Source organism: Ovis aries, chromosome 6 (genome assembly GCF_016772045.2).
Source record: "Ovis aries strain OAR_USU_Benz2616 breed Rambouillet chromosome 6, ARS-UI_Ramb_v3.0, whole genome shotgun sequence".
Lineage (NCBI taxonomy): Eukaryota > Metazoa > Chordata > Mammalia > Artiodactyla > Bovidae > Ovis > Ovis aries.
Genome location: NC_056059.1, coordinates 84,813,970 through 84,841,655, shown reverse-complemented (window position 1 = coordinate 84,841,655; position 27,686 = coordinate 84,813,970). Strand labels below are relative to the sequence as shown.

Genomic DNA, 27,686 nt, shown 5'->3' with positions numbered 1-27,686 from the left:
CCTATGTACATACGTGGCCTGCATAATTGAGCAATTTCTGAGATTTTTAGAATAACCCCAAGATGATGGAAATAAGCTTATGATATTTGTCAACAACAAAATACAGAGAAATGCTTCCTGTCTACCAGCCTCAGAGGTCTACTTAGAAGAGTATCCATTGAATGATAACATTGTTCCTTGAAAATATAACTTTTATATCTTTTGACACATGAGACAGTTAGATCAGCATAGCAGTAGCACTACTGAGGTAGATAGAGGAGGCATTGTGGGGATGGTATAGCATTGTGATTAAGAACCTATGTTTGCAATCAGATAGACCGAGGTTAGGGCTTCCCTGGTGGCTCAGATGGTAAAGAATCAGCCTGCAATATGGGATACTCAGGTTCGAGCCCTGGGTTGGGACGATCCCCTGGACAAGGGAATAGCAACCCACTCTGGTATTCTTGCCTGGAGATTCTCATGGACAGATGAGTATAGCAGGCTACAGTCCATGGGGTTGCACAGAGTTGGACATGACTAAGCGACTAATACACTCAACACACACACACACAGAGACCTGGGTTAATTACCAGTTCTGTCATTTATCACCTCTGGGCAAATATTGTTACTTGACTAAGCGTCAGTTTCCTCATCTAGAAAATAGGTATAATAATATAACCATTGTTTTTTTTTTAATAAAGATTAAATGCACATGATATTTTAGAACAGTAGGTAGCGCACAGCACATGTGAAACAAATGATGGCAATTATTACTTTGTTCTGCACTGACTTATAGCTAAACTTTAAAGAGTGCTAAATCCTTCTGTATCTGCTTCTGCAGCTTCAAAAAAGATATCATCTGACATCTTCAGATGAAAGATTGCAAGATACAATTTAATGGTGACTCTATGATACTTTGGAATCCAAAATACCTGATTGCAAACTCCAGTCTATCTGATTGCAAATATAGGTTTTTAATCACAATGCTATACAATCCCCACAATGCCTCCTCTATCGACCTCAGTAGTGCTACTGCTATGCTGATTTAACTGTCTCATGTGTCAAAAGATATAGAAGTTATATTTTTAAGGAACAATGTTATCATTCAATGGATAGTTTTCTAAGTAGACCTCAGAGGCTAGTGGACAGAAAGCCTTTCTCTCTGTGTTCTATAAATTAAGGGATACCGCAGTCAAAGATTAAGTAATTCACATGTGATCACATGAATGAGTGAGTCAGTCAATACTAAAGATGGAATCTGTCCTCCCAGTTCACCTGTGTACTGAGTCCAGTGTTACCAAGCAGAAGAGTTAAACTAACACAGGTGTCTACCTGACCCAGGAGATATTATTGTTGCTGTTGTTATTATTGCCATTTGAATATGTATAGAAATATATGGACTTTAAAAAATTGCTTATTGCACATTAAAAGCTTATCAGGTCATAGTAAAATTCAGAAGATATATATCTGTATATACATTAGGATATATATGGATATACATATATATGGATATATTATATATGCAGATATGTTCTTTACACAAAACTTCAACATATATTCTTGACACATATCAACAACTGTGAGGCAGACAATTTTAATATGATCATGATTTTACAGATAGGAAAACCAAAGATTAGGAAGACAGACTTCCAAATCTCTAAGTGATTGGTAGAACTGGAGTTTGAACATACACCTCTAACTCTGGGCTTGAACTCTCTAATACTCCCTGCTGCCACCACCGCATCATGATCCCTAGAATCTCAAGTGCTTTTTTTGTTGTACTAAGTGCTCAGTTGCTCATGGACTGTAGCCTGCCAGGCTCCTCTATCCATTGGATTCTCCAGGCAAGAATACTGGAGTGGGTTGCCACGCCCTCCTCCAAGGGATCTTCCCGACCCAGGGATCAAACCTAACCCAGGGATCGAACCTGCACTGCAGGTGGATTCTCTACCATCTGAACCACCAGGGAAGCCCACTCTCTCGGTTAAGCAGAGATAACTTTCCTTGCTCTTTAAATAATTAGCTTAACCTTAGTGTCTCCATTTCCCTAGTCCAGAAAATAGCAAAGATAATAAATGATACATATAAAATATTTCAAAGCAATCTTTCAAACCTTAAAATACATTCAAGTCATAATTAAGTACTTGGATATATATTACTGGATCCAACAGCAAAGCTAGATTTGGGCTTCTTAAGCAGAGTTCTAAAGCTTTGCACTAAACTGTATACTTCATGGCTGATTATTGGCTTGATTTACATATTTTTAGAGCTAGACAGCTCCAAAGATGAGTACTTTTACACATTTTCTTTACCAGTTGAATCCTTTTTACACACAGGTCAATTCAGTTCAGTTCAGTTGCTCAGTCATGTCCACATCTTTGCGACCCCATGGACTGTAGCACGCCAGGCTTCCTTGTCCATCACCAACTCCCAGAGCTTGCTCAAATAATGTCTATCAAGTTTGTGATGCCGTCCAATCATCTCATCCTCTGTCATCCCCTTCTCCTCCTGCCTTCAGTCTTTTCCAGCATCAGGGTCTTTTCCAGTTTGTCAGTTTTTCACATCAAATGGCCAAAGTATTGGAGTTTCAGCTTCGTCATCAGTCCTTCCAGTGAATATTCCGGACTGATTTCCTTTAGGATGGACTGGTTGGATCTCCTTGCAGTCCATGGGACTCTCAAGAGTCTTCTTCAACACCACAGTTCAAAAGCATCAATTCTTCAGCGCTTAGCTTTCTTTACGGCCCAACTCTCACATCCATACGTGACTGCTGAAAAAAACCATAGCTTTGACTAGACGGACCTTTGTCAGCTAAGTAATGTCTCTGCTTTTTAATATGCTGTCTAGGTTTGTCATAGTTTTTCCTCCAAGGAGTAAGCGCCTTTTAATTTCATGGCTGCAGTCACTATCTGCGGTGATTTTGGAGCCCAGGAAAGTAAAGTCTCTCACTGTTTCCATTGTTTCCCCATCTGTTTACACACAAGATTCATGCAGACCCCTGCTGTATGGAGCACTGTTGCTATGGGTGGAGTAGGACTGAGACTTGGAGGCCTTACCTGCTCTATCATCTCTGTATCCCCTCAGGCACATGAGGGAATTGAGGGATTTTTCAACCTGTTTTGAAAGCAACTTAATTTTTCATTATGAAGTAGGAATAATGACAAAGCCAACATTTGTTGACCATATACTGTTTACTTGTCATGATGCCAATTGCTCTATATGTGTTATTTCACTAACACTTAAAAGAACCATACAGTTAGGATCTATCATTATCTCTATTTATAGGAGGGGAAATGTAGACCGAGAGAGGGTTAACTTGCTTGCAGCAAGTGAGAAGTAGAACTGGGCCTAAACCCAAGCTGTTTGACCCCAAAGCCCAGACCTATATCCACAAACAAGAAAATAGAAGTTATTTGCATAAAGTTATAGAACTTGTTACAATGAATCCTAAGTGGAATCTTGGTTTCCTTTTTTTATTAGCATCAGACTTATTACTCATATCTCAAAATTGTGTGGCCAGGGAATACTAAGTAAAATACTTTATGTATCTCTCATATATAAAACTTCAAGGTAATTCAGTTCAGTTCAGTTCAGTTCAGTTCAGTTGCTCAGTCATGTCCGACTCTTTGAGACCCCATGAATCGCAGCACGCCAGGCCTCCCTGTCCATTACCAATGCCCGGAGTTCACTCAGACTTGTGTCCATCGAGTCAGAGATGCCATCCAGCCATCTCATCCTCTGTCGTCCCCTTCTCCTCCTGCCCCCAATCCCTCCCAGCATCAGAGTCTTTTCCAATGAGTCAACTCTTCGCATGAGGTGGCCAAAGTACTGGAGCTTCAGCTTTAGCATCATTCCTTCCAAAGAAATCCCAGGGTTGATCTCCTTCAGAATGGACTGGTTGGATCTCCTTGCAGGCCAAGGGACTCTCAAGAGTCTTCTCAAACACCACAGTTCAACAGCATCAATTCTTCAGTGCTCAGCCTTCTTCACAGTCCAACTCTCACATATATACATGACCACAGGAAAAACCATAGCCTTGACTAGGCGGACCTCTGTTGGCAAAGTAATACTATCTAGGTTGGTCATAACTTTCCTTCCAAGGAGTAAGCGTCTTTTAATTTCATGGCTACAGTCACCATCTGCAGTGATTTTGGAGCCCCAAAAAATAAAGGCTGACACTGTTTCCACTGTTTCCCCATCTATTTCCCATGAAGTGATGGGACCAGATGCCATGATCTTCGTTTTATGAATGTTGAGCTTTAAGCCAACTTTTTCACTCTCCTCTTTCACTTTCATCAAGAGGCTTTTTTCACTCTCTTCACTTTCTGGCATAAGGGTGGTGTCATCTGCATATCTGAGGTTATTGATATTTCTCCCGGCAATCTTGATTCCAGCTTCTGTTTCTTCCAGTCCAGCATTTCTCATGATGTACTCTGCATATAAGTTAAATAAGCAGGGTGACAATATACAGCCTTGACGTACTCCTTTCCCTATTTGGAATCAGCCTGTTGTTCCATGTCCAGTTCTAACTGTTGCTTCCTGACCTGCAAGGTAATTAGTAAATATATTTCTTGAATGTCCTCTTGTCACAAAGATAATTACACTAAAAAATCACAATTTACCTTGGTTGCAACTAATCTGTTTTGCATAATGGATTAGTTCCAGTTCAGCTATGACTGCTGGAAACTTAAAGTGTCTTATATAAAATGTCATTTTATTTCAGTTTAATGTAAGGCAAGTCTGGAGTTAGGAAAGTAATGGCTGATAGGGAGATTCACCAAGTATTTAGGAATCCAGGCTTCCATTGCTGTGTTGTCCCATGACATGAATATATAGCCTCCCAATCATGGTTCAGTGTGATTGCCTGAACTCCAACTAGCACATTAGGATTCTACCCACTGGGATAGAGACTCCATTTGTCAGAACTTAAATCCATATGGAGATTTATGAATAAGGGACACTCTTCTATTTTCCAGGGGGCCATATGTTCAACCAAAAGTCAAAGATTCTACAACTAAGGAAAATATTTGGAATAGGCACCTATGAGTCTCCAGCACAGACATGCTAAATTTGAATGATGAGAGATATGTCCTGTTGTGAACAGTAGGCAGATAGATATATGAGTATAAAGTTTAGACATGTGATTTGCATTTATAGATTTGGTAGCCATTAACATTTAGATGTGAATTAAAGCCACAGACATTGATGACTGAAAATATTTAGTTCTTTTGGATAAGATGATACTTTGCTTATACTTTTACGGTGTTAATTTGGACTATTAATTCTATCTTATGTTAATATGAATCTGAGCATAATTCACTGCTACTATACAATGACAATACATTAAATTATAACTAAGTTGAGTATTTAATGCAATGATTAATTTTACAAATTCATGTTCCATCCGAAAGTTAAAACTCAATACATCCATTATATTATAGGTCAGCAATTGGTACAAGAAATTCACTAACCAAAAATCTCACTTTTGTAAGAATAATATAAACATTAACAGAATCCATACATTTTCCAATTCTTCCTCATTGTTAAATTAATTCATATGGGTTTTATTACGTGCATAAACTTCTAGATTTTCTAAGGGATTCTTTGTATATGGCATACAGTGCTTGCCAGGGAAACAACAATGAGGAGGACACCACAGAGTCTTAACACATGTTCCAGCTGTCACATTGTAATTTTAAGGCCCATCAGTGATTTGTACAAAATGCAATTTTACAAGTTTGGGACTTTTAAAACTGGCTTAGGATGTAAGTAGTCAAGAAACTTTATGACTTTCTCATATAAAACTCAGGTTATTTCAAATGACTTGCAGACTTGTAATTTGACCATGCCAAATAATCTGGCATCATCCATCAGAAAAATGATACGTATGAAAAATTATGGTAAAATTGATTGCTTAGAAAATTGTCAATTTTAATTGTAATATTGTTGAACATTTCTTAGATTATATGAGACATGGAACTCTAGCTTTGGTGGAAACTAAAGCATATTTAGATCAATTAAAATTCTAAATGTTTCCTACATGAAGAAAATGAGAGCATATTCAACATCATTTAAATTGGGAATTACGGGTTGCTGGAACTTCTGGGATGTTGAATTTGCTCTCTCAGATTTCTCATCTGAAAAAAACTTACATGAAAGGACTTAGTTCTTAAATAAAAGGTCTAATACAGAGACATATGTCACTGGTCTTTCAGTTCAGAGTTATTTCTGCTACCTCGTGTGAACTGTTATAAGAGGCATCTAGACAAAGTCATGGGAAAGATTTGGTAAGAGGACACCTAATGCTACAAAAAAATTCTGAAAGTCAGTGCTGTACATTAACAGCTTCAAGAATGTCTCTGGCTCAGTTTTCTCAATCATTGTTTTCTTCTGATACTCCTGCCAAAATTACTCATGCACTCCCTGTTGGTGCTTATTTTCCTTCCACATTTTCAAGTGCATACAATTCCCTATGGCTAGCTGCAATGATGTCTCATCAATATTTCTGTGTGAAACTGCTGTCTTTAAAATTGCCTACTCAAGTCATTTTGACTTACTGTGTTGACCTGGAAAGAGTTTGAAGGAAATAAAGCAAATATCTTACTGTAATTAAGGACTAAAATAGCTCACTTTATAAGTATATAGACCCATATCCAGTTACTTAATACAATCTTTATATTTTTGTATCCCATCTATCTGTGACTATAAATTTCTAGAGGTCAGGCAGAGTGCCAACCTAAGTCTCAGTTTGTAGTTTGTGCTATATCATATCTGGCTGGGAACTTAATAAAGAGCAGGTTGATAACACAGTTGAGATCAGAGACATTCCTTACTGTTGAATTGCCATTAATGCTTATATAATAACATGTGTCCAAAAAAGTTTGATGATACCATATGTGTAATCACAAATTCCTTTTAATGTAGGCGGGATGAAAGATATTATCACTTGAGTTTTATGGTCAGTTAAATACAAGAATCATTAAGCTATGGGTTTTGTCTAAGTTAACAGTTAGTGGTAGGGTTTTCTATCTTTTCCAACATTTACTAAAAACTTACTATTGTATTAAGTAATACAATGCTTATTAAAAATTTACTACTGCACACAGTAATACTGTATTCTTATGTCTATGATTTTAATAACTTTTAGCTTCTTTATAATGTGAAAATGCCACACAAAGGCATTTCAATAATTAGTGAAGTGTTGTTAGATAAAAAATTATCTTAGAGCTTGATATAATTTCACATTGCCCCCCCCCACATATGAAATTGTTTTCACTCAATAATAATTGGTGCTATTTTCCAGTCTTGAGGAACATATTAAGATTATTATAAAACTAATTTTTGTTTCTATGCTAAGAATATTACGGAGAATATTGTTCGTGACATTACAGAGTATTCTTTCTATCAGAATCTAAAAGAATTTCACTGCAGCCAAATAATTGTTCAGGTTTTATCTTATGGGTACCATGAAGAATGTACATGAACAGGGTTTATTTGTTTTCCTTGTTTTGTTTTTGAGTTGGCTGCTAGAAAGCTTCAAATTTTGTGGTCTGACTTAAGGAAGTATCCAGATGGGGAATTATGATAAGTAGTTTTAGTACTAGTCTCATTTTGTGTTTTCACTTATGTCTTACTTTCTTCCTAAATCTCTAAATAAAACCATATATAAACGTAATTTAATACTATATATACTTTAATAATTATATAAATGTAAAGTATATATCTACTGGAGTGGGTAGCCATTCCCTTCTCCAGAGGATCTTCCCGACCTAGGGATTGAGCCCAGGTCTCCTGCATTGCAGGCAGATACTTTACCATATGAGTCACAGAGAAACCCATATATCTTTATGGGGGTACCTTAAATCAATCTAGAACAAAATAAAATATAAATAAAAACATTTATAATAAAAATAATGAGCTTCCCACCATTTATCTTGGTGCTATAAAAAGAAAATGGAAACAACTGTCTAGAAATTAGATTACTACTTTGTTATGATTGTAACTTCTCTTTGAGAACTAGTTTTTATTGTAGGGAATACACACATAATTCAGTCCAAGGGTCTGGCTGATGCTATCAGATAATTTATATGTGTATTCGTATAACAGTGGACACAACACAAACATGTTATTTGTAACTTTATAAGGAGTAATGCATTTGTATTTCTTAAAAAAAAACCCAAAAAACATGGCAATGAAAACATATGATCCATGAACATATATTCAAAATTTTAGTTCCACCTTGGATATTTTAATAGTGTTGTTCTAGTTTATAGTAAGACTCTAATCTCATAAGATTGAAGATCTCACCAGTACCTGCGGATACAAGTCTTCCACAAAGGACAAAGTATCTGAAATATTTGTGTGGATGAAACAAGCAGGCACACTCTGTGATGTAGAGAAATGAGCTAAATATAAAATAAAACCTGAATCAATATTTATCAGTTGATATTTTAAAACTGAAGCACTGACTTAGGGAACTGGCAATGTCAGAAGTTGCACGCTCAGTTGTGTTCGACTCTGTGTGACCCCATGGACTGTAGCCTGCCAGGCTCCTTTGTCCATGGGATTTTCCAGGCAAGAATACTGGAGTGGATTGTTGTTTCCTCCTCCAGGGGATCTTCCCGACCAAGGGATCGAACCCATGTCTCCTGCATTGGCAGGGCGATTCTTTACCACTGAGCCAGAGAGGCAGCTATGGGGTCACAAAGAGTCGGACACCACTTAATGACTGAACATGAGCATGAGAACATCATAAGGGACTATGCTGTTACTTCGTCATGGTATCTTTCCTTATGCTTTTGTTTGGATATCGTAATTATGTACAGACATTTAATGCTCCCAAATAATATATGTCTCCTGAAATTAATGTCCCCTTATTTTAATCTATCACTTTTCTGTGTTACAATAATACTTAACAGTAGATAGATAAAATCACAGTTGGAAAATTATATATTTTAAACAGGTAAAATAAACATATTAGCCAAAAGTTTAATTATTACATTAAAGTGTTTTATGAAAGTCATGCTTTACTTAAATAGTAAATAGTCTTCATAATCACTGACTTATCTTTTCCCGTGTGTAATATTCCAGTTTTGTGTGTAAGACTGAGGCAGACCAGAAGTGCTATGAAGGACTGGAGGTTGAAACCCATACTGTGGTACTGACAAATGATCGTTCAGTTTGGAGTAATCAACTTCTATTCAATTCCCTCTCTGAATGTATCTTGAGCAGCAGAGTGGTCAGAGAATAGAGATAAGTAAGGCTCAGACATTATCCTCAAGGGAACTCAAGATGTATATTCTGATGCTGACACTTGAAAGTGAAAGTGAAGTCGTGAAGTCACTCAGTCGTGTCCAGCTGTTTGCAACGCCGTGGACTGTAGCCTACCAGGCTCCTCCATCCATGGGATTCTCCAGGCAAGAGTACTGGAGTGGGTTGCCATAGGGGTGAATGAAACTTACTGAAGTGGAGGGGACTTTTCTGAACTGAATCTTATGTATACAGAGGCATCTATGATGAAAGCAAAATACAAACTCTAAGTTACTCTATATAGGAGGCAGCAGGAGCAAAGACAAACAGCCAGAAAGCTCATGGGGAAGAATGGGAATGCCAGGCCAGCTGAGGCCAACTTGGATTTCTAGTGGTTTCAGTCATTGGCTCTATCATTTCCAGAACAGTTTACTGCAATAGACAATGATTTAGAGATTAGGGAAATAAGCTGTAGGATGAGTTTTAGCGAGACTTGTTAGAACAAGGTCAGTGGTAATGGGATTAGAGACATGTTACATTAGATTTGCCATGTAGTTGAGACTAAAAAATGCAGTTATTATAAGTTCTCAAAACAATTAACATTGACTTGTAAGACGGTGCTTACAACAGCCATCAATAATCTGTGGCCCAAGAGCCAAACCTGTCCCACCATCTATTTTTATTCAGTGCTTGAGCTAAGAATTATAGCTTTTAAATGGTTGAAATGAATAAAAAAATTTTTATAAGTAAAAATTATACAAAATTCAAATTTCGCTGTGCAGAAATAAAGTTTTATGGAATACAGCCGTATTCATTTTTGTGTTTATTAGCTGTACCTGCTTTTAAACTACAATGGCATAGCTGACTAGTTGCAATAGAAAACCAGAAATCTGCTACAGTTACTATGGGACCTTCACAGAAATCTGTTAAAGTTACTATGAAAGTGAAAGTGAAAGTTGCTCAGTCCTGTCAACTCTTTGTGACCCCATGAACTTTACAGTCCATGGAATTCTGCAGGTCAGAATACTGGAGTGGGTAGCTTTTCCCTTCTCCAGGGAATCTTCCCAAACCAAGAATCGAACCCAGGTCTCCTGCATTGCAGGAGGATTCTTTACCAGCTGAACCACAAGGGAAGCCTGCAGTTACTATGCGGCCTTCACCGAAAACTTTGCTATCTGTGGGTTAAGTAGTTAATAATGCATTGAGATCACCAGCTTTATAGACATCGTGCACATGTTCATTTAAAACACCTCAACTGGACTGAGCACATGAAACATTCCAGCTAAGAATATTAGCACTGCTCACCCTTACAGAAGGGGCTTCCCTCATAGCTCAGTTGGTAAAGAATCTGCCTGCAATGCAGGAGATCCAGGTTCGATTCCTGGGTCAGGAAGATCCCCTGGAGAAGGAAATGGCAACCCACTTGCCTGGAAAATCCCATGGACAGAGGAGCCTGGCAGGCTACAGTTCATGGGGCTGCAAGAGTCGGACACAACTTAGCGACTAAACCACCACCACCCTTACAGAGACTGGATAGTGAGTTCAATATCCATTATTAATCAGTCCATGGTGGTAGTTCTACATTGGCATTTGTTTCGGTAAACTTTCCTCTAAGCACTGTGAGCCTTGTTGTATGGTTCTCCAATGCTTGCCATGAGGTTTATTTGCGATAGTATAAATACCTTTCCTCCCCTCACATTTTTGTTAATGCTCCTGCTTTTCTTTTTATACTATTCTAGAAAATGACACATTAAGAAGTGATCATGATAGTGCAACTCTGGACTTGCCTTCTGGCAATCTGGGGCTTATAAAATTATGCTGTGCTGTGCTAAGTCTCTTCAGTCGTGTCCAACTCTGTGTGACCCTAGGGACTGTAGGCCACCAGGTTCCTCTGTCCTTGGGATTCTCCAAGAACACTGGAGTGGGTTGCCATTTCCTCCTGCAGTGTCTCTTCCTGACCAAGGGATCGAGCCAGAATCTCTTAAGTCTCCTGCATTGGGAGGAGGGTTTTTACCACTATATATAACCATATTTTTTGCCACATATATAACCATATTTTAACTGCTATGTTCACCTGTTACATTCACTGCCTAGTTAAACATGTCCTCAGTTGAAAAGAAAAATCGTAGAAAGAAAGAAATTTGATACCACTGAAGCTATTAGAATTTATCTAGTCTATCTGAAGGTAGTTTTACATGAGGAGGTTCAGATGATTTTCAACAGACCCCAATCATAGTTGGACAAGGGTTTATGTGCAGGAAGGGGTTAGTTACACAAGTATCTGTTGATATGTAAAATAGATTTATTCCTCTATTTTTTTTTTTTTAGCACATTTCCACTACATCTAATTTGGAGCAATTCAACACTGAATCACTTGCAGAGAGAGCAAACCAAAAAGTAATTAAGAAACAGGGTTAATCAGTTTGAAAAGCAATGCCATACAGGGAAGGGAAGAGATATTTCCAATGACAAAATCTCAGTAATACAGCCATTGCCATTATTATTAATAATTAAAATAATAATAGTAATTCTTACTATTTGTACAATGATTTTCTACTTGGCAGCTCAAAGTAATAAAATATTTTATCATTTTTCTCTCTAAGAGCTTATCAAGTTAGGAAGGGACTGTAGTTCTTATCCTTGTCTTTCTTATGTAGAAAATAAGGGAGAGAATTGAACCTTCTGGTATCATACTGTACAATAAATAAGCTGGTGGTCAGAATCAAAAACACACTCTCTTAAGTGTTTATTCAGAGTGTTTTTAATGGATTCTCTTGGTTTATTCTATGCTATCCCTATTATTTCCCTCAAAGCCACCGAATAAAATAGTTTTGAGAGGTGAGAGAGAGGAACAGAAGACGCAGTAGTATCTCAAACAAGTTAGTGATAGAACTCCATGAAAAGACATGTATATTAATGCATATATATGGAATCTAGAAAAAGAGTACAGCTGAATCTATTTGCATGGTGTAAATAGAGACGCAGGTGTAGAGAATGGACATGTAGACATGGATGGGGAAGGAAAGGACAAATAGAGAGAGTAGCATTGACATATATACACCATCACGTGTAAAATAGTTAGCTAATGGGAAGCTGCTCTATAGCACAGGAAGCTCAGTTCAGTGCTCTGTGATGACCCAGAGAGGACTGGGTGGGGAGGATGGGAGGGAAGTTCAAGAGGGAAAGGATACATGTATCCATATAGCTGATTCACTTCACTGTACAGCAGAAACTAACAACATTATAAAGCAACTACACTCTAATCAATTTTTTAAAAAGACATGTATAACTGTCCTCCTTAGTTTCTCTCTCATTTAATTTGAAAGCCATGATATTTCCTTTTAAAAAGAATCCATCATAAAAAATACATACATTAAAAGTTGTTCACTTACTTTTGTTATTTCACTTCTTACTATTAAAAATTTTGTGTTTTTCTAATATACTTCTCTATGCACACACACACGTACTTTCATTATTAACATTTACAGAAGCCAAACATAGGATGCATATTATTCTGCAACAGTTTTTCATTAAAATAGTTCATTGGTCTTTTGTATGCTGATACAGGTAAACACTACCTCATAAATTTAGTGGCTGCATTTTAAAATTTTCTATCTCAATGAAAACTTATTGTAGAATAAATATAACTTCTGTCTTATATTTCACAATTTTACACGTTCGTTTGATGATTATACCAATTGTCTCCTACAATTACAAATTATAATCATCTGGCATGTGTTGAAATTAGTTACGAAGCCCTTCCCTCCATGTATTCCCTCTAACATTTTGCTTATGTCTGCTGTACACATCTCCTTTCTTCTGCAATAAGTGAATACCAAGCATTCAGGGATGGAGGGACAGGAATCAGTTTATAGGCTTCTTAAGCACATCTTCACATAAGAAATACGCACAAGTGGAGAGGTGTTTTTATACTTCAGTAATCGTCATTCTAGGAACAGTTGTTTGGAATCCCACTTAAATGAGAACTGGAGATGGAAGAGATTGGGGAGAGGAAGATAAAGTTTCCTTGGCTACAGCCCCATGGGGAAATCACAGAACCAAGGGAGGAGACCACGTAGATCCCTGGAGCCTTCACTACATCCCAGTGACTTCAGCAGAGGCAGAGATCTGTAGTGATGATACTATTGGCTTCTGTGACAGTGTTCCCAGTGAACAGGACATTGAGACAGAGTCAAGATGGGATGAAGGTGTGCCAGCGACCAAAGTGATTATATCACTTCCTAGTCCTGTATCAAGCTTCCCTAGTGGCCCAGTGGTAAAGTATCCACCTGCTAATGCGGAGATGTGGGTTTAATCCCTGGGTCCAGAAGACCCCCGGAGGAGGGCATGGCAACCCATTCCAGTATTCTTGCCTGGGAAATCCCATAGACAGAGGAGCCTGGCGGGCTACAGTCCATGGGGTCACGAAAGAGTTGGATATGGCTTAGTGACTAAACAACAAGTCCTGAATCACCAGGAAATGGAGTCCCCTTGATTTCTGTAAGCAACAATTATTTACTGCAAAATTCTTCACAATTTTCAAGAAGTTTTAACATTCTATTCATGATCTCATTCAGGGTCCTACGGTCAACCATGTGCTTTAGACGGTGGGTGGCCTGTCACTTATTGCCAGATAGAGCAACTTAGTTCAGGGTCTAAATAACTTGTCCAAGCTGGTAAGGAAAGCGTTGGACTTGGAATTCTCTTTATTCTGAATCCACCTTCCTTCCCTCTCCTTTCCCCCAGTTCTCATGTACCAGGCTTCTGTGGAGACAAGAACACACGCCTTGTTTCTTCCAGCATGATAAATACCCCAAGAAATCAAAAATAACAGCATCATGATTCAACAACTTGACCCATTCTGACTTTTCATTTTCTCTAACTTTTGAGTTTGTTTAGAAGCTATTGTAACACAAGGGAATGGTAACTTTACTAATCAAACAAAAAGCAGGTTGATCAGCATTTTTCAGTAACATATTTTTGAAAGCAGAACAAATGGGAGAGGTTGAGGAAGTTGCATGCAGAGGGGATTTCCTGCAGCATTGCTGAAGTTTAGAGGTAAACATCAGTTCAAACACTCTGGCTCTGTAGAAAAGAACTCTGGTTCTTTTCTAGAGTTATGTGTATCCTCGAAGTTTGTTTCAGAAAAATATTATGAGAACAAAATTAGGAGCTTTGCCTGGAACCTGGTATGGTTCAAGCTATAACATATATCATATGCATGCTAAGTGACTTCAGTTGTGTTTGACTCTATGGGATCTTCCTGACCCAGAGATTGAGTGTCTCCTATATTGGCAAGGAGGTTCTTTACCACTAGTGCCGCCTGTGAAGCCCCAAAGTTTAGGATTTAGGGAGTTCCCTGGTGGTCTGTGTGTTTAGTCACTCAGTTGAATTCAACTCTTTGCAGCCCTTTGGCTGGTAGCCTACCAGGCTCCTCTGTCCATGGGAGGAATTCTTTTCCAGGCAAGAATACTGGAGTGGGTTTCCATTTCCTTCTCCAGGAGCTCTTCCAGACCTAGGGCTTGAACCTGCATCTCCTGTGTCTTTTGCATTGCCGGCAGATTTTTTATTCACTGAGCCATCAGGGAAGCCCTAACATGTATCACAGGCCATTTAAAATTCTATGATGGAAATAGGCTTTAAACATGTTCATAGCTTGTACAGTGCCTAAAAGTATCTTGCATGTGACCGGCTCAGTAAATCATAGCGAACTCTTACATTGCACTTGCTACATGCTAGGCACTGTTGTAGGCACTTTACCTACAGTAATTCATTTAATCCTCAATGATAATCCTCTGAGACTGGTGCTATCATTATCATCTTCATTTTTTGAGCAAGGAAACTGAGGCACAGAGAAATCAAATTACCTGCCTAAGGTCAGGCAACCAGAGCCAGGAATGGCTTCAGCAGCCTGGGATTGTGGTATGTTTTAAACCAAAACAGTACTCTTCCTTCTGAGTGTCCTAAATTAATTCCCCAGGAATATCTGTTTCACCTAAGGAGTGAGTGTGGTGTACATTATAATATAATCCATCCGTTTGCTTTCTTTCTCAGGTTGGTGAGGGCCAGGAAGAGGGCTTGTCTGCAGCCCTGGGTTATTGGCCTCATCAGCTTTATTTCCTTAATTGTCCTGGCAGTGTGCATTGGACTCATCGTTCATTATGCAAGACACAGTAAGTATGGGTTGCCCTGGCATCATGTGATTTACCTCAAATATTTCCTGATCTACATTTCTGTTTTGATTTGTCTCAGGCTTATTCATTCATTACCATAATTTGTTCGCAAGGATAGTTCAAAAGGATCTTTACCCGCTTTGTGACTCATTTAATCTGCACAAGCCAAGGAAGATTCTTCTATCTTTGATGTAGCAATGCTTCCTGCTGGGAATATCATGCTAGTTTTCATATTCATTGACAAGCAATAATCAAGTCTTAATTATGGGAAAACCATAGGAAAGGTAGAGTCCAATGTTTGGAAAGGTTTGAGGTCATAGGATTTTAAATCATCTTGATTTAAAATAACACCAACTCATTGAAATCCTGACAGTTCAATAAACTATACAATCAGAGATTATAAACTGGTAGGCTCTATTCTGTACTAGTAAGTTGGAAAAATGCTTATAGCAGTATATGTTGAATAAATGTCTATTGTCGTTATTTTAAAATCATCTTGGGATATATTGCAAGTGATTAAAGAAGATAGGATATGCTGAGAAGGTTAATTATAAAGAGGTTCACTCTGTGGTAATCAGGTACCTCCCTGCTAGATGAAGCACGAACACTGTTCTGTTATTAGGAAAGTCCCCAGGGTACTTCAGAACTGTTTTTCCAGGGCATAACAACCCTTCTGAAGTTTCCTTCTTACTCTGTCTCAGGTTTTAATTAGTTGACTCCATTTTGACCTATTGGTTTAATATCTCCCTTAGTAACTTGATAATGTGTTGATATTTAAGACCCTGTAACCAAAGAATCTAATCACATGATTCTAATTTAATTGGGAATTTGCAGAAGTTGCTTTCCTGTGAAGAAAGATGGTGATCTGTAAACTGGTTATCTTCTGCTAACAGACACAAATCCAATCTTCATTTCCTAAACAAGGTGGATTATTTCTGGGAAATTTAAAGAAAAAGTATTTAAAGATTTTTTTGAAGAGGGGATAGAATTTGCCTACATGCAGGTCTTTGAATTTGTAGTATCTGCATTTTGATAATTTCTCTGAAACATGTTTTTAATATAAAAAGAATAGCTAAAATAATTTTATAATTCTATAGCTCTGTTCTGAATATACTAAGTCTCATTATGCTGCAAACATCATTATTCATCTCCATGGATGTCTAAGACTATGTTTTATGCACTTTTGTATTTCTAGAACTTAGCAAGTTCCTGGCACATGTTAGATAATTAATGTTTATTGAATACTGAATGATGAAAATGAGTGAATCATACCTATGATTTCTTGGAGCATATTTAGCCTTGTCTGACTTAACAAGAAAGTCCTAGTAATGTTAGGGATCTCATTACTTCAGTGAGAAAATTTAGCCTTGTCTGACTTAACAAGAAAGTCCTAGTAATGTTAGGGATCTCATTACTTCAGTGAGAGAAAATTTTCCTTAGTACTTCTTTGCCTCTTTCCAAGTCATGTATTATAAAGCTTACAAATTTTACTCATATACATACAATAAAAACCTGGTAATATTTCTTCAGTACCCTGTTCCCATATATCCTATTGTTGAGATGATCATCTGAGTAATATGGAACACACAACTTCCGCTGCCCACACAATACACCTGAATAAATAGTGATTGTTATGATATGTGCTGCTGTCATATTTGTCCCCTATCTTCTGTTTACAGATGTAACATAAGAACAGAGTAGATAAAGCACATGAGCAGTTAGGAGCTGGCATGCCTAAAGAACCAAAGTGAGCCAAACAAATCTATTGTAGAAACAGAAAGATAAAGTTGGAGATGATCAGGCTTGGAAAAACATCATTTTGGCATAAAACCCAGGCAACATAGAACTGTGTGTGCAGTTTGTGTCCTGTGGCCTTTGGGACTATGTTTCTATCTCTTCAGTAACTTGAACAACAGCAGTATGTCTCCTATGAACATCACTGTGGGTTATAGAATCACCTACAATGAATAATTTCCTGTTAGAATATTATTAGCCAACTCATGTTCATTTTTCTTACTTTTCTGTTAACACTCTGGTATTTTTCATCAATTACACATGCCATATAATTCTGTCAATTGGAAATGTGTTTTGACACCTAGCAACCTATTTGACTCAACAGGCAAATTAAAATATTGATTGTAGTAATTTGTTAATTTAGTTGTATTATATGAAATTGCTGATATTTGACCATTTTTAACTTATATAAATGGCAATTTCAAATAATTCAATCTAATAATTAAAAAAAAAAACAAGCCTAAGGATGTAGAAGAGTATGTTCACCTCTTTTTTAGAACCTTACTATTCAATGTATGATTTGGTACCAGCAACATCAGCAGAACCTAGGGGCTTGTTAGAAATGCAGAGTCTTGGACCCAGCTTTAGACTGAAGGTAAACTATTGGTCACTATTTTAATATATTAAAAATCATACTTGAAATTGTGTCTATAGTGATCTGTTTGCATTTCAGGTCACACAGGCCATTCAGGGCTGGGAAAGGAGGAAGGAAAATCCTCCCTAGACCCTCACTTAGGTAGCAAATGCTCAGGAGAACTTGACCGTTCAGCACCATCCATCTCCTTTACAAATCACTACTCTTTCCCCAGGTCTTGTCCAAATCTGACCAGTGGCTTCCCTTTCTACCCTAAAAAATCCTCAGGATGACCAGAATGATCTGGTAGAGCCTTTTTTTTTTTTTTTTTTTTTGATAGCTCTCACGCATAACTAGAGATTTCTCCTATAGCTTCAGTGAGTGAGTTTGTTTTTTTCCATTTGAAGAAGCAGTGTATCATGAAAATGTGTGCTTTGGGAGTTAGATGTTAGGTTGAAACCTAATTTAATCTTTTCTGGCCATCTTATGTTGAGGTTGGACAAATGCGTTTACATTTCTGAGACTACAGTCCTTACTGTTAGATGTGGATAACACTGCTTTCTTATGAGGGTTATTTTAAACTGAGTGAGACATGTGAATATGCTAGGGATACAGCTGTCTAATGTTAATTTCCTTTCCCTCTGGTATTTAAGGGAGAGAAAGAATGAGAAGCAAGAGAGAAACTGAGGTTGAATGAGGCACACTCCATTTTCCTATTATAACCATACGCAACAGTCTTGGTCACCATTGTATTCCTAATGCTTGGCACAGTCTCTCACACAAAACATAGTCAGCATTAATATTTCATTGAAAGAATCTTCTTAGCTCTGTGCTTGCTTCATGTAAAGGAGAGTAGAAGAAAAGCTATGCTGCGTTAATTCTTCAGGAGACCAAAAACTTGGGCTGCTTGAACTGGATGCAGAAAGTGGAGACATTGGCTAAAGAAAAAAAAGCCAATGCCTCTGGCTGGAGGGAGAAAATAAAAGGAGAGCCAAGGGAACCAGGTGAAACTATGTAGTGTCCCTGGAGGGTTACCAAGGTGGCAACTCTAGCTCCTTAAAATTCTATACACTGAACTCCTGGCATTTTAATCCCTACCTTTACCTTCTCCTTTAGCCAGAATAAATTTGCTTATTCTAGAGTCCTTGCAGCCAGAATTGATGGGTAGTTTATGGAACTGGGAGAAACCTACTTTTAAAATATAAAAGTGTGTTTGCTCTTGGGAAGCTTCTGAATAGATTCAGAAGCTCAGATGGCCTGACTAGCTGCTTCTTGTGGTTTATTCAGAAATATCCATGTGACTAATTAGCCTACAGGAACACCGAGCATTTCGTATGGATTTTACACTCTAAATCTTATAATGATTTTACACTCTAAATCTTATAATGATGAATGTTGTTGTCTTTTATTTTTGAGATAACCATGAAGCTCAGAGCAGGATGATGGAGATGATCTGGGTGGGACATTTTTTTCTGTCTCAGTCCTTCTAGCAACTACCAAACAAGGAAATGCCTGATGCTTTACACACACCTGAGAAAAAGCATGATACATTTTTGCCTCTTCCTTATAGATCAAAAGAAGACCTACAATTACTACAGCACATTGTCATTTACAAGTAACAAAGTGTATGATGAGTTTGGAAAAGAGGCTTCTGAAAATTTCACAGAAATGAGCCAGAAAATTGAATCAATGGTAAGCATTTCCCCCAATTTCTAGGGCATTTGCTAGCACTTTCTACCAAAATTTTTAGTATTCTAGCTTCTCAAACATCCATTCAACTGATTTTGTATATCTTTGCAAAATGGAGACAGACCCTACCTGAGAGATATAAAACAAAATTGACAATACATGATTTGGAGGAATATTCCTTATAGGATTAAACCGAGTGACCTTTAGTCTTTTCTATTTGTCCTTCTTCTTACCCTTCTTTAGCTAGTGATACACTACTGATCAGCAGAGTCCAGAAATTCTGAGAATGTGAGGGTGACCCAAAATATGGTAGTTGTGTCATTGATTTCCTCAAGAAGAGACCTTTAGCAAAAGACACAAGATTGAAACTATTCAGACACATACTTGAGTAGTATTTTAGTACTAAAAAGTATCCAACCTTGGACAAGTTTTTGGTACATAAATCTATAGGAAATCCTTGGATATTCATCTTTATCCTTAGGTCATCAACATGTATCCTGAGGAATAAATGAAATATTTTAAATAGTGGAAAGCTAGGCATACATGCTAAGTCGATTCAGTCATGTCTGACTCTTAGTGATCCTTGTGGACCATAGCCTACCAGGCCCCTTTGTCTGTGGGATTCTCCAGGCAAGAATATTGGAGTGGGTTGCTGTGATCTCCTCTAGGGCATCTTCCCAAACCAGGGATCGAACCTGCATTTCTTATGTCTCCTGCATTGGCAGATGTGTTCTTTACCACTAGCACCATCTGGGAAAACTTAGCAGTATAGGCCAAAAGAGCAAGAGCCTGGGTGAAGACTTATCATTGTCAGACTACTTAGAGAATAATTTGGAAGTTTCCTGATAGTCTGTGAGGTAACCAGTGAAATGATGTGATGAAAAGCACCCTAAACTAGGAGCTGGGACACCTACTTCTAGGACCATCTACTAGCCAGTGATGTGTCATTTGGCACATCTCTGTCATTCTGGAAAAATTCCCTTATGTGAAAATTAAGCCACTAGACTACAAAATTCCCAAACTGTTTTCCGATATCCTGAGAGAGAACAGAATGGCAGTGGTCCACCTGGAAACTGTCTGGTAAATAGAAGCCTAAGGATTTGGATACTTTGCTGAGGAGAAGATCAAATCCTGGTTGAATTCATATTTGTAAACACCAAATCAGGGAAATATCAAATAAGCTCTTTTTAAGGAGCTATATCTGCTTAAAGATATGTATGCATATATATATACACACATACATATTTTAAGGATATATATATATAATATGTAATATATAGTAAAGGAAAGGAAATGAAAGTAAATATATTAAGTAAAAATGCAACTATTTTTCTTGTTTCTTGTGCCAGTCACTAAATTTTGTATAAGATTCAGATTGACTTAAACATAAAGGAATACAAATAGGACTCTAGTACTCTTCAAAATAAGTAATTTTGAAGATATTTGATTAAAAAAAAACCTTTAAATTTATTTCCAAATGAATGCTGTCATTAGAGGGCTCAATTGAATTGTGCTGATTTGTTCATAACTGAAGTAACTGTCCTTGGGAACAAAGACTCAGAAGTCAAACAAAATGTAAGAAAGAATAAAAAGGCTCATTGTTTGTCAATTAGTCACCAGCTCGTAGTATCTGTGTTTGGCTCCCAGGTGGCTCAGTGGTAAAGAATCTGCCTGCCAAAGCAGGATACCTAGGTTTGATCCCTGGGTTGGGAAAATCCCCTAAAGAAGGAAATGGCAACCTACTCCAGTATTCTTGTCTGGAAAATCCCATGGACAGAGGAGCCTGGCAGGCTATAGTCCATGGCGTTGCAAAGAGTCGGACACGACTGAGCAACTAACACACACACACCCATCGGCTATGTATCCCAGTTCATCTGAGCCTTCCTAAGAGCATCTTGAGTGCCGAATTGGGTGTAGATTATGACAGGATATTTGGTAATATTTTTCACTAGGTTTGAGAACCATGTGACACCATTATGCATTCATTCTCACATTCATTATCTCTTCCAAGTACTAACCAAGCCTAACTCTGCTTCTGAGATCAGATGAGACCCAGTGTGTTCAGGATTGTGTGGCCATGGATTGAATTTATGACCTACCACCTGCCACAGTTTTTTTCATTTCCTTTGTCCACCTACAGCAAAAGTCTCTATCTCATAGTGTGAATACTTCTCTTGCTTTTCAAAACTCAGCCTGTTTACTCTCTTTTATCTCTTTCCGAGTGTAGCACAGCAGACATCACTCCTAGCCCGCCTCCTATGGTTCCCCAGCTCATATAATTCTTAAGGCAGAGTTCAGTGGAAATCACTGAACAGAGTATGAAAAGTATTCCTCAAGTTCAGCAACTGTGAAATGTTGGTCAGTGTGTTTTGTTTTTAAAAAATGTTTTAAGCTTTGAATAAGTTTGCAGAATTTTAGAAAATTATCCTTGCTGACATATTTTGAATATTTTTGGAACAGGTAAAAAATGCATTTCATAAATCTTCATTGAGGGGAAAATTTGTCAAGTCTCACATTATCAAGTTCAGGTATGTAGATCTAAAATACTGACTTCTGATTATAATTTGAAGCTAAAGCTGTTAATCTGGTCAGTAAAAAATAGTTTGAATTGTTCATATGTGATATAATTTAACAGATTAATGTTGTATCTGTTCTGTGTTAAGTCGTGGGTTACAACGTGCCTTACACATTCTTTAAATCCAAAAGAAAGAATTTGCAAGACGATTTTGAGGAAAAATGAAAGTGAAAGGCTCTCAGTTGTGTCTGACTCTTTGCAACAGCCATGGTTTGTATAGTTCACGGAATTCTCCAGGCCAGAATACTGGAGTGGGTAACCTTTCCTGTCTCCAGCAGATCTTCCCAAACCAGGGATCAAACCCAGGTCTCTGTACTGCAGGCATATTCTAAGTGTTATCAGTGGCTATATTATAAAATTTGGTTTTTTGACTTGGTTGTTTTCTGGAAACTAGTTAGAACAAATAGGGACCTAAGCCACATCTCTTGGTTTAATAACAAATAAGCATTCTATGTAAAATAGTGTAGTAGAGGAGTTTTTTTATTTTCTCTTCTTGGTACTCCTTCCTACCATATTTCTTTCCCTTCATTCCACTCATCTGGTTTTTTTTTTTTTTTTCCTTTGCTATAAATATTTAAGATCTCAGATCTGTTCCTCAGTTCAGTTCAGTTCATTCACTCAGTTGTGTCTGACTTCTTGTGACCCCAGGAATCGCAGCATGCCAGGCCTTCCTGTCCATCATCAACTCCCGGAGTCTACCCAAACCCATGTCCATTGAGTCAGTGATGCCATCCAACCATCTCATCCTCTGTCTTCCCATTCTCCTCCTGCCCTCAATCTTTCCCAGTATCAGGGTATTTTCCAATGAGTCAGCTCCTCGCATCAGGTGGCCAAAGTATCGGAGTTTCAGCTTCAATATCAGTCCTTCCAATGAATATTCAGGACTGATTTCCTTTAGGATGGAGTAGTTGGATCTTGTTGCAGCCCAAGGGACTTTCAAAAGTCTTCTCCAATACCACAGTTCAAAAGCATCAATTCTTCAGTGCTCAGTTCTCTTTATAGTCCAACTATCACATCCATATATGCCTACTGGAAAAACCACAGCCTTGACTAGATGGACCTTTGTTGACAAAGTAATGTCTCTGCTTTTCAATATGCTGTCTAGGTTGGTCATAACTTTCCTTCCAAGGAGTAAATGTCTTTTAATTTCATGGCTTCAATCACCATCTACAGTGACTTTGGAGCCCAGAAATATAAAGTCTGGTACTGTTTCCACTGTTTCCCCATCCATTTGCCATGCAGTGATGGGACTGGATGCCATGATCTTAGTTTTCTGAATGTTGAGGTTTAAGCCAACTTTTTCACTCTCCTCCTTCACTTTCATCAAGAGGCTCTTTAGTTCTTCTTCCCTTTCTGCAATAAGGTGGTGTCATCTGCATATCTGAGGTTATTTATATTTCTCCCAGCAATCTTGATTCCAGCTTGTGTTTCTTCCAGCCCAGAGTTTCTCATGATGCACTATTCATATAAGTCAAATAAGGAGGGTGACAATATACAGCCTTGACGTACTCCTTTTCCTTTTTGGAACCAGTCTGTTGTTCCATGTCCAGCTCTAACTGTTGCTTCCTGACCTGCATATAGGTTTCTCAAGAGGCAGGTCAGGTGGTCTGTATTCCCATCTCTTTCAGAATTTTCCACAGTTTTTGTGATCCACACAGTCAAAGGCTTTGGCATAGTCAATAAAGCAGAAATAGATGTGTTTTTGGAACTTTCTTGCTTTTTCGATGATCCAGTGAATGTTGGCAATTTGATCTCTGGTTCCTCTGCCTTTTCTAAAACCAGCTTGAACATCTGGAATTTCATGGTTCACGTATTGCTAAAGCCTGGCTTGGAGAATTTTGAGCATCACTTTACTAGCATGTGAGATGAGTGCAATTGTGTGGTAGTTTGAGCATTCCTTGGCATTGCCTTTCTTTGGGATTGGAATGAAAACTGACCTTTTCCATTCCTGTGGCCACTGCTGAGTTTTCCAAATGTGCTGGCATATTGAGTGCAGCACTTTCACAGCATCATCTTTCAGGATTTGAAATAGCTCAACTGGAATTCCATCACCTCCACTAGCTTTGTTCGTAGCGATGCTTTCTAAGGCCCACTTGACTTCACATTCCAGGATATCTGGCTTTAAGTGCGTGATCACACCATCGTGATTATCTGGGTCGTGAAGATCTTTTTTGGACAGTTCTTCCGTGTATTCTTGCCACCTCTTCTTAATATCGTCTGCTTCTGTTAGGTCCCTACCATTTCTGTCCTTTATTGAGCCCATCTTTGCATGAAATGTTCCCTTGGTATCTCTAATTTTCTTGAAGAGATCTCTAGTCTTTCCCATTCTGTTGTTTTCCTCTATTTCTTTGCATTGATTGCTGAGGAAGGCTTTCTTATCTCTCCTTGCTATTCTTTGGAACTCTGCATTCAGATGCTTATATGCTTCCTTTTCTCCTTTCCTTTTCACTTCCCTTTTTTTCACAGCTATTTGTAAGGCCTCCTCAGACAGCCATTGTGCTTTCTGCATTTCTTTTTCTTGGGGGTAGTCTTGATTCCTGTCTCCTGTACAGTGTCAGGAACCTCCGTCCATAGTTCATCAGGCACTCTGTATATCAAATCTAGTCCCTTGAATCTATTGCTCACTTCTGCTGTATAGTCACAAGGGATTTGATTTAGGTCATACCTGAATGGTCTAGTGATTTTCTCCACTTTCTTCAATTTCATCAACCATCAATAAATAGAATCCAAGGCATAACATTTAAAGCAAAATACTATATGAAGATCTTAAAATAATGTATTATCTTCATACAAATTATTTGTAATTTCCAGAATAAAATAGCTGCTATTTCCAACATTATTTCAATGACAAAAGCTCCAAGTTGCTCATCAGCCTATTATTTAGTTTCCCACTTTCTCTTGAAAATTCCATACTCTTTGATGTTCAAAATATTCCTTTTTCTTGGATCTGTATCTGCTTCTCCAGTTATCAAATTTTCATTCTCTCAAGGGGACTTCATTCACCCACATCATGGTTTCTTAGGCTATGAAAATTCAAGTTTCTATTTCCAGTCTAAATTTTTGTCCTGGTTCTAGAACTATATGCTTGCCCATGCACACTTCCATGTGGGTGTTTCACAGAAAATTCTCAAACTCAAGAAAAACCTAATTGTGCTAATAAGAGACCTGGAAGTCATCCATGCTCCTCTCTTTTCTGGGCCCCTTGAACTTCATGAATAACTAAGTTCTACCAGTTCTACAGGACTGGGGAAGCAGAGACTTTTGGAGAACACAAATAAAACCCTGTGTGCACCAGGACCCAGGAGAAATGAGTAGTGACATCATAAGAGAATGAGTCAGACTTGCCTGTGTGTGCTTGGGAGTCTCCAGAGAAGGTGTGGGTCAACAGTGGCCGGGTCAACAGTGGCCTGTCGAGGGGTCAAGGGAACTGACTACAACAGTTCTGGGAGGCTTGGCATGCTGGCATAAGTCATTTTGAAGGAGATCACCATTACTGCCATTCAGTAGAGTTCAGTTCAGTTCAGTCGTTCAGTTGTGTTCAACTCTTTGTGACCGCACAAACTGCAGCACACCAGGCTTCCCTGTCCTTCAGCCACTCCTGGAGCTTGCTCAAATTCACGTTCATCTAGTCGGTGATGCCATCCAACCATCACATCTTCTGTTGTCCACTTCTCCTTCTACATTCAATCTTTCCCAGTTCAGTTCAGTTCAGTTGCTCAGTCGTGTCCAACTCTTTGAGACCCCATGATCGCAGCACGCCAGGCCTCTCTGTCCATCACCATCTCCTGGAGTTCACTCAGACTCACGTCCATCGAGTCTGTGATGCCATCCAGCCATCTCATCCTCGGTCTTCCCCTTCTCCTCCTGCCCCCAATCCCTCCCAGCATCAGAGTCTTTTCCAATGAGTCAACTCTTCACATGAGGTGGCCAAAGTACTGGAATTGCAGCTTTAGCATCATTCCTTCCAAAGAAATGCCAGGGTTGATCTCCTTCAGAATCAGGGTCTTTTCCAATGAATCAGCTCTTTGCATCAGCTGACCAAAAGATTGGAGCTTCAGCTTCAGAATCGGTTCTTCCAATGAATATTCAGGACTGATTGCCTTTAGGATTGACTGGTTGGATCTCCTTGCAGTCCAAGGGACTCTCAAGAGTCTTCTCCAACACCACAGTTCAAAAGCAACAATTCTTTGATGCTCAGCATTCTTTATTGTCCAATTCTCATATCCATACATGACTACTGGGAAAATCATAGCTTTGACCCTACCGAATTTTGTCGGCAAGGTAATATCTTTGCTTTTTAATATACTGTCTAGGTTTGTCATAGCTTTTCTTTCAAGGTGTAAGCTTCTTTCAATTTCATTTCTGCCATTACACAGCCTCAACTATCAGCAGAAAATTGGATTAAAGACTTAGTGAGCGTAGCCTTGCCCACCAGGACAAGACCCAGTTTTCCCCACAGCCAGTCCCTCCCATCAAGAAGCTTGCACAAGCATCTTATCCATCAGAGGGAAGACAGAATGAAGACCTCAATCATGGATCACAACCTTTCCTAACTCAATGAAACCATGAGTCATGACACGTAGGGCCACCCAAGATGGGTGGGTCCCGGTGGAGATTTCTGATAAAATGTGGCCTACTGGAGAAGGGAATGGCAAACCACTTCAGCATTCTTGCCTCGAGAACCCCATGAACAGTATGAAAAGGCGAAAAGACATAACAGTGTAAGATGAAGCTCTCAGGTCAGTAGGTGTCCAATATGCTACTGGAGAAGAACTATTGCTCCTTGCAACTAAAGCAAAGACAAACCTAGACAGTGTATTAAAAAGCAGAGACATTACTATGCCTACAAAGGTTCATATAGTCAATGTTATGGTTTTTCCAGTAGTCATGTATGGATGTGAGAACTGGATAATAAAAAAGGTTGAGTGCTGAAGAATTGATGCCTTTGAATTGTACCAGTAGAGAAGAATCTTGAGATTCTCTTTGGACAGCAAGGAGATCAACCAGTCAATCCTAAAGGAAATCAACCCTGATTATTCAATGGAAAGACTGATGCTGAAGCTGAAGCTCCAATACTTTGGCCACCTAATGCAAAGAGCTGACTTACTGGCAAAGACTCTGATGCTGAGAAAGATTGAAGGCAGGAGGAGAAGGGAATGACAGAGGACAAGATGGTTGGATAGCATCACCAACTTGATGGACATAAGCCTGAGCAAACTCTGGGAGGTGGTGAAGGGTGGGAAAGCCAGGTGTGATGCAGTCCATGGGGTTGCAAAGAGTCCAACATGACTGAGCAACTGAAAAACAACAATCAATTCTATCTCCTGAATCACTTTCTAATTTGTTTGCCCTTTCATCCCAGAAATCTTTCTATTCATTATTCTTTCTTCTGTTACCATAATATGAAGGTGTGCCAATTTGTTGGAAAGATACAGTCAGTCTTAGAGATATTGATTTGAGATACTAAGTGATCCTATGAGCCTGAAATATGAGTCTGACATAAAGGAGGAAATGAAAACTGAGTTGAAGACATAAATTTGCTCAACATCAACTCAGAGTATTAGAAAATGTGGGTGTCAACAAAATTTCTCAGAAAAGGGGTAATGTAAGAAAAAAAGGATCATGAAGAAAACTTGAGGAGTGACATATTTAA

The 27,686-nt window shown here is 38.4% G+C and overlaps 1 protein-coding gene across 1 annotated transcript in view; it reads left to right on the top strand.

The window, feature by feature from the left end:
* Positions 1 to 27,686, top strand: part of LOC101121777 (transmembrane protease serine 11E-like) — a 57,204-nt gene that overhangs the window by 4,964 nt on the left and 24,554 nt on the right. Inside the window, exons 2-4 of the mRNA XM_027971034.3 lie at positions 15,283 to 15,401; positions 19,340 to 19,461; positions 21,919 to 21,986. Of these exons, the coding sequence (XP_027826835.1) occupies positions 15,283 to 15,401; positions 19,340 to 19,461; positions 21,919 to 21,986 (309 nt within the window). The remainder of the gene's footprint in view (positions 1 to 15,282; positions 15,402 to 19,339; positions 19,462 to 21,918; positions 21,987 to 27,686) is intronic.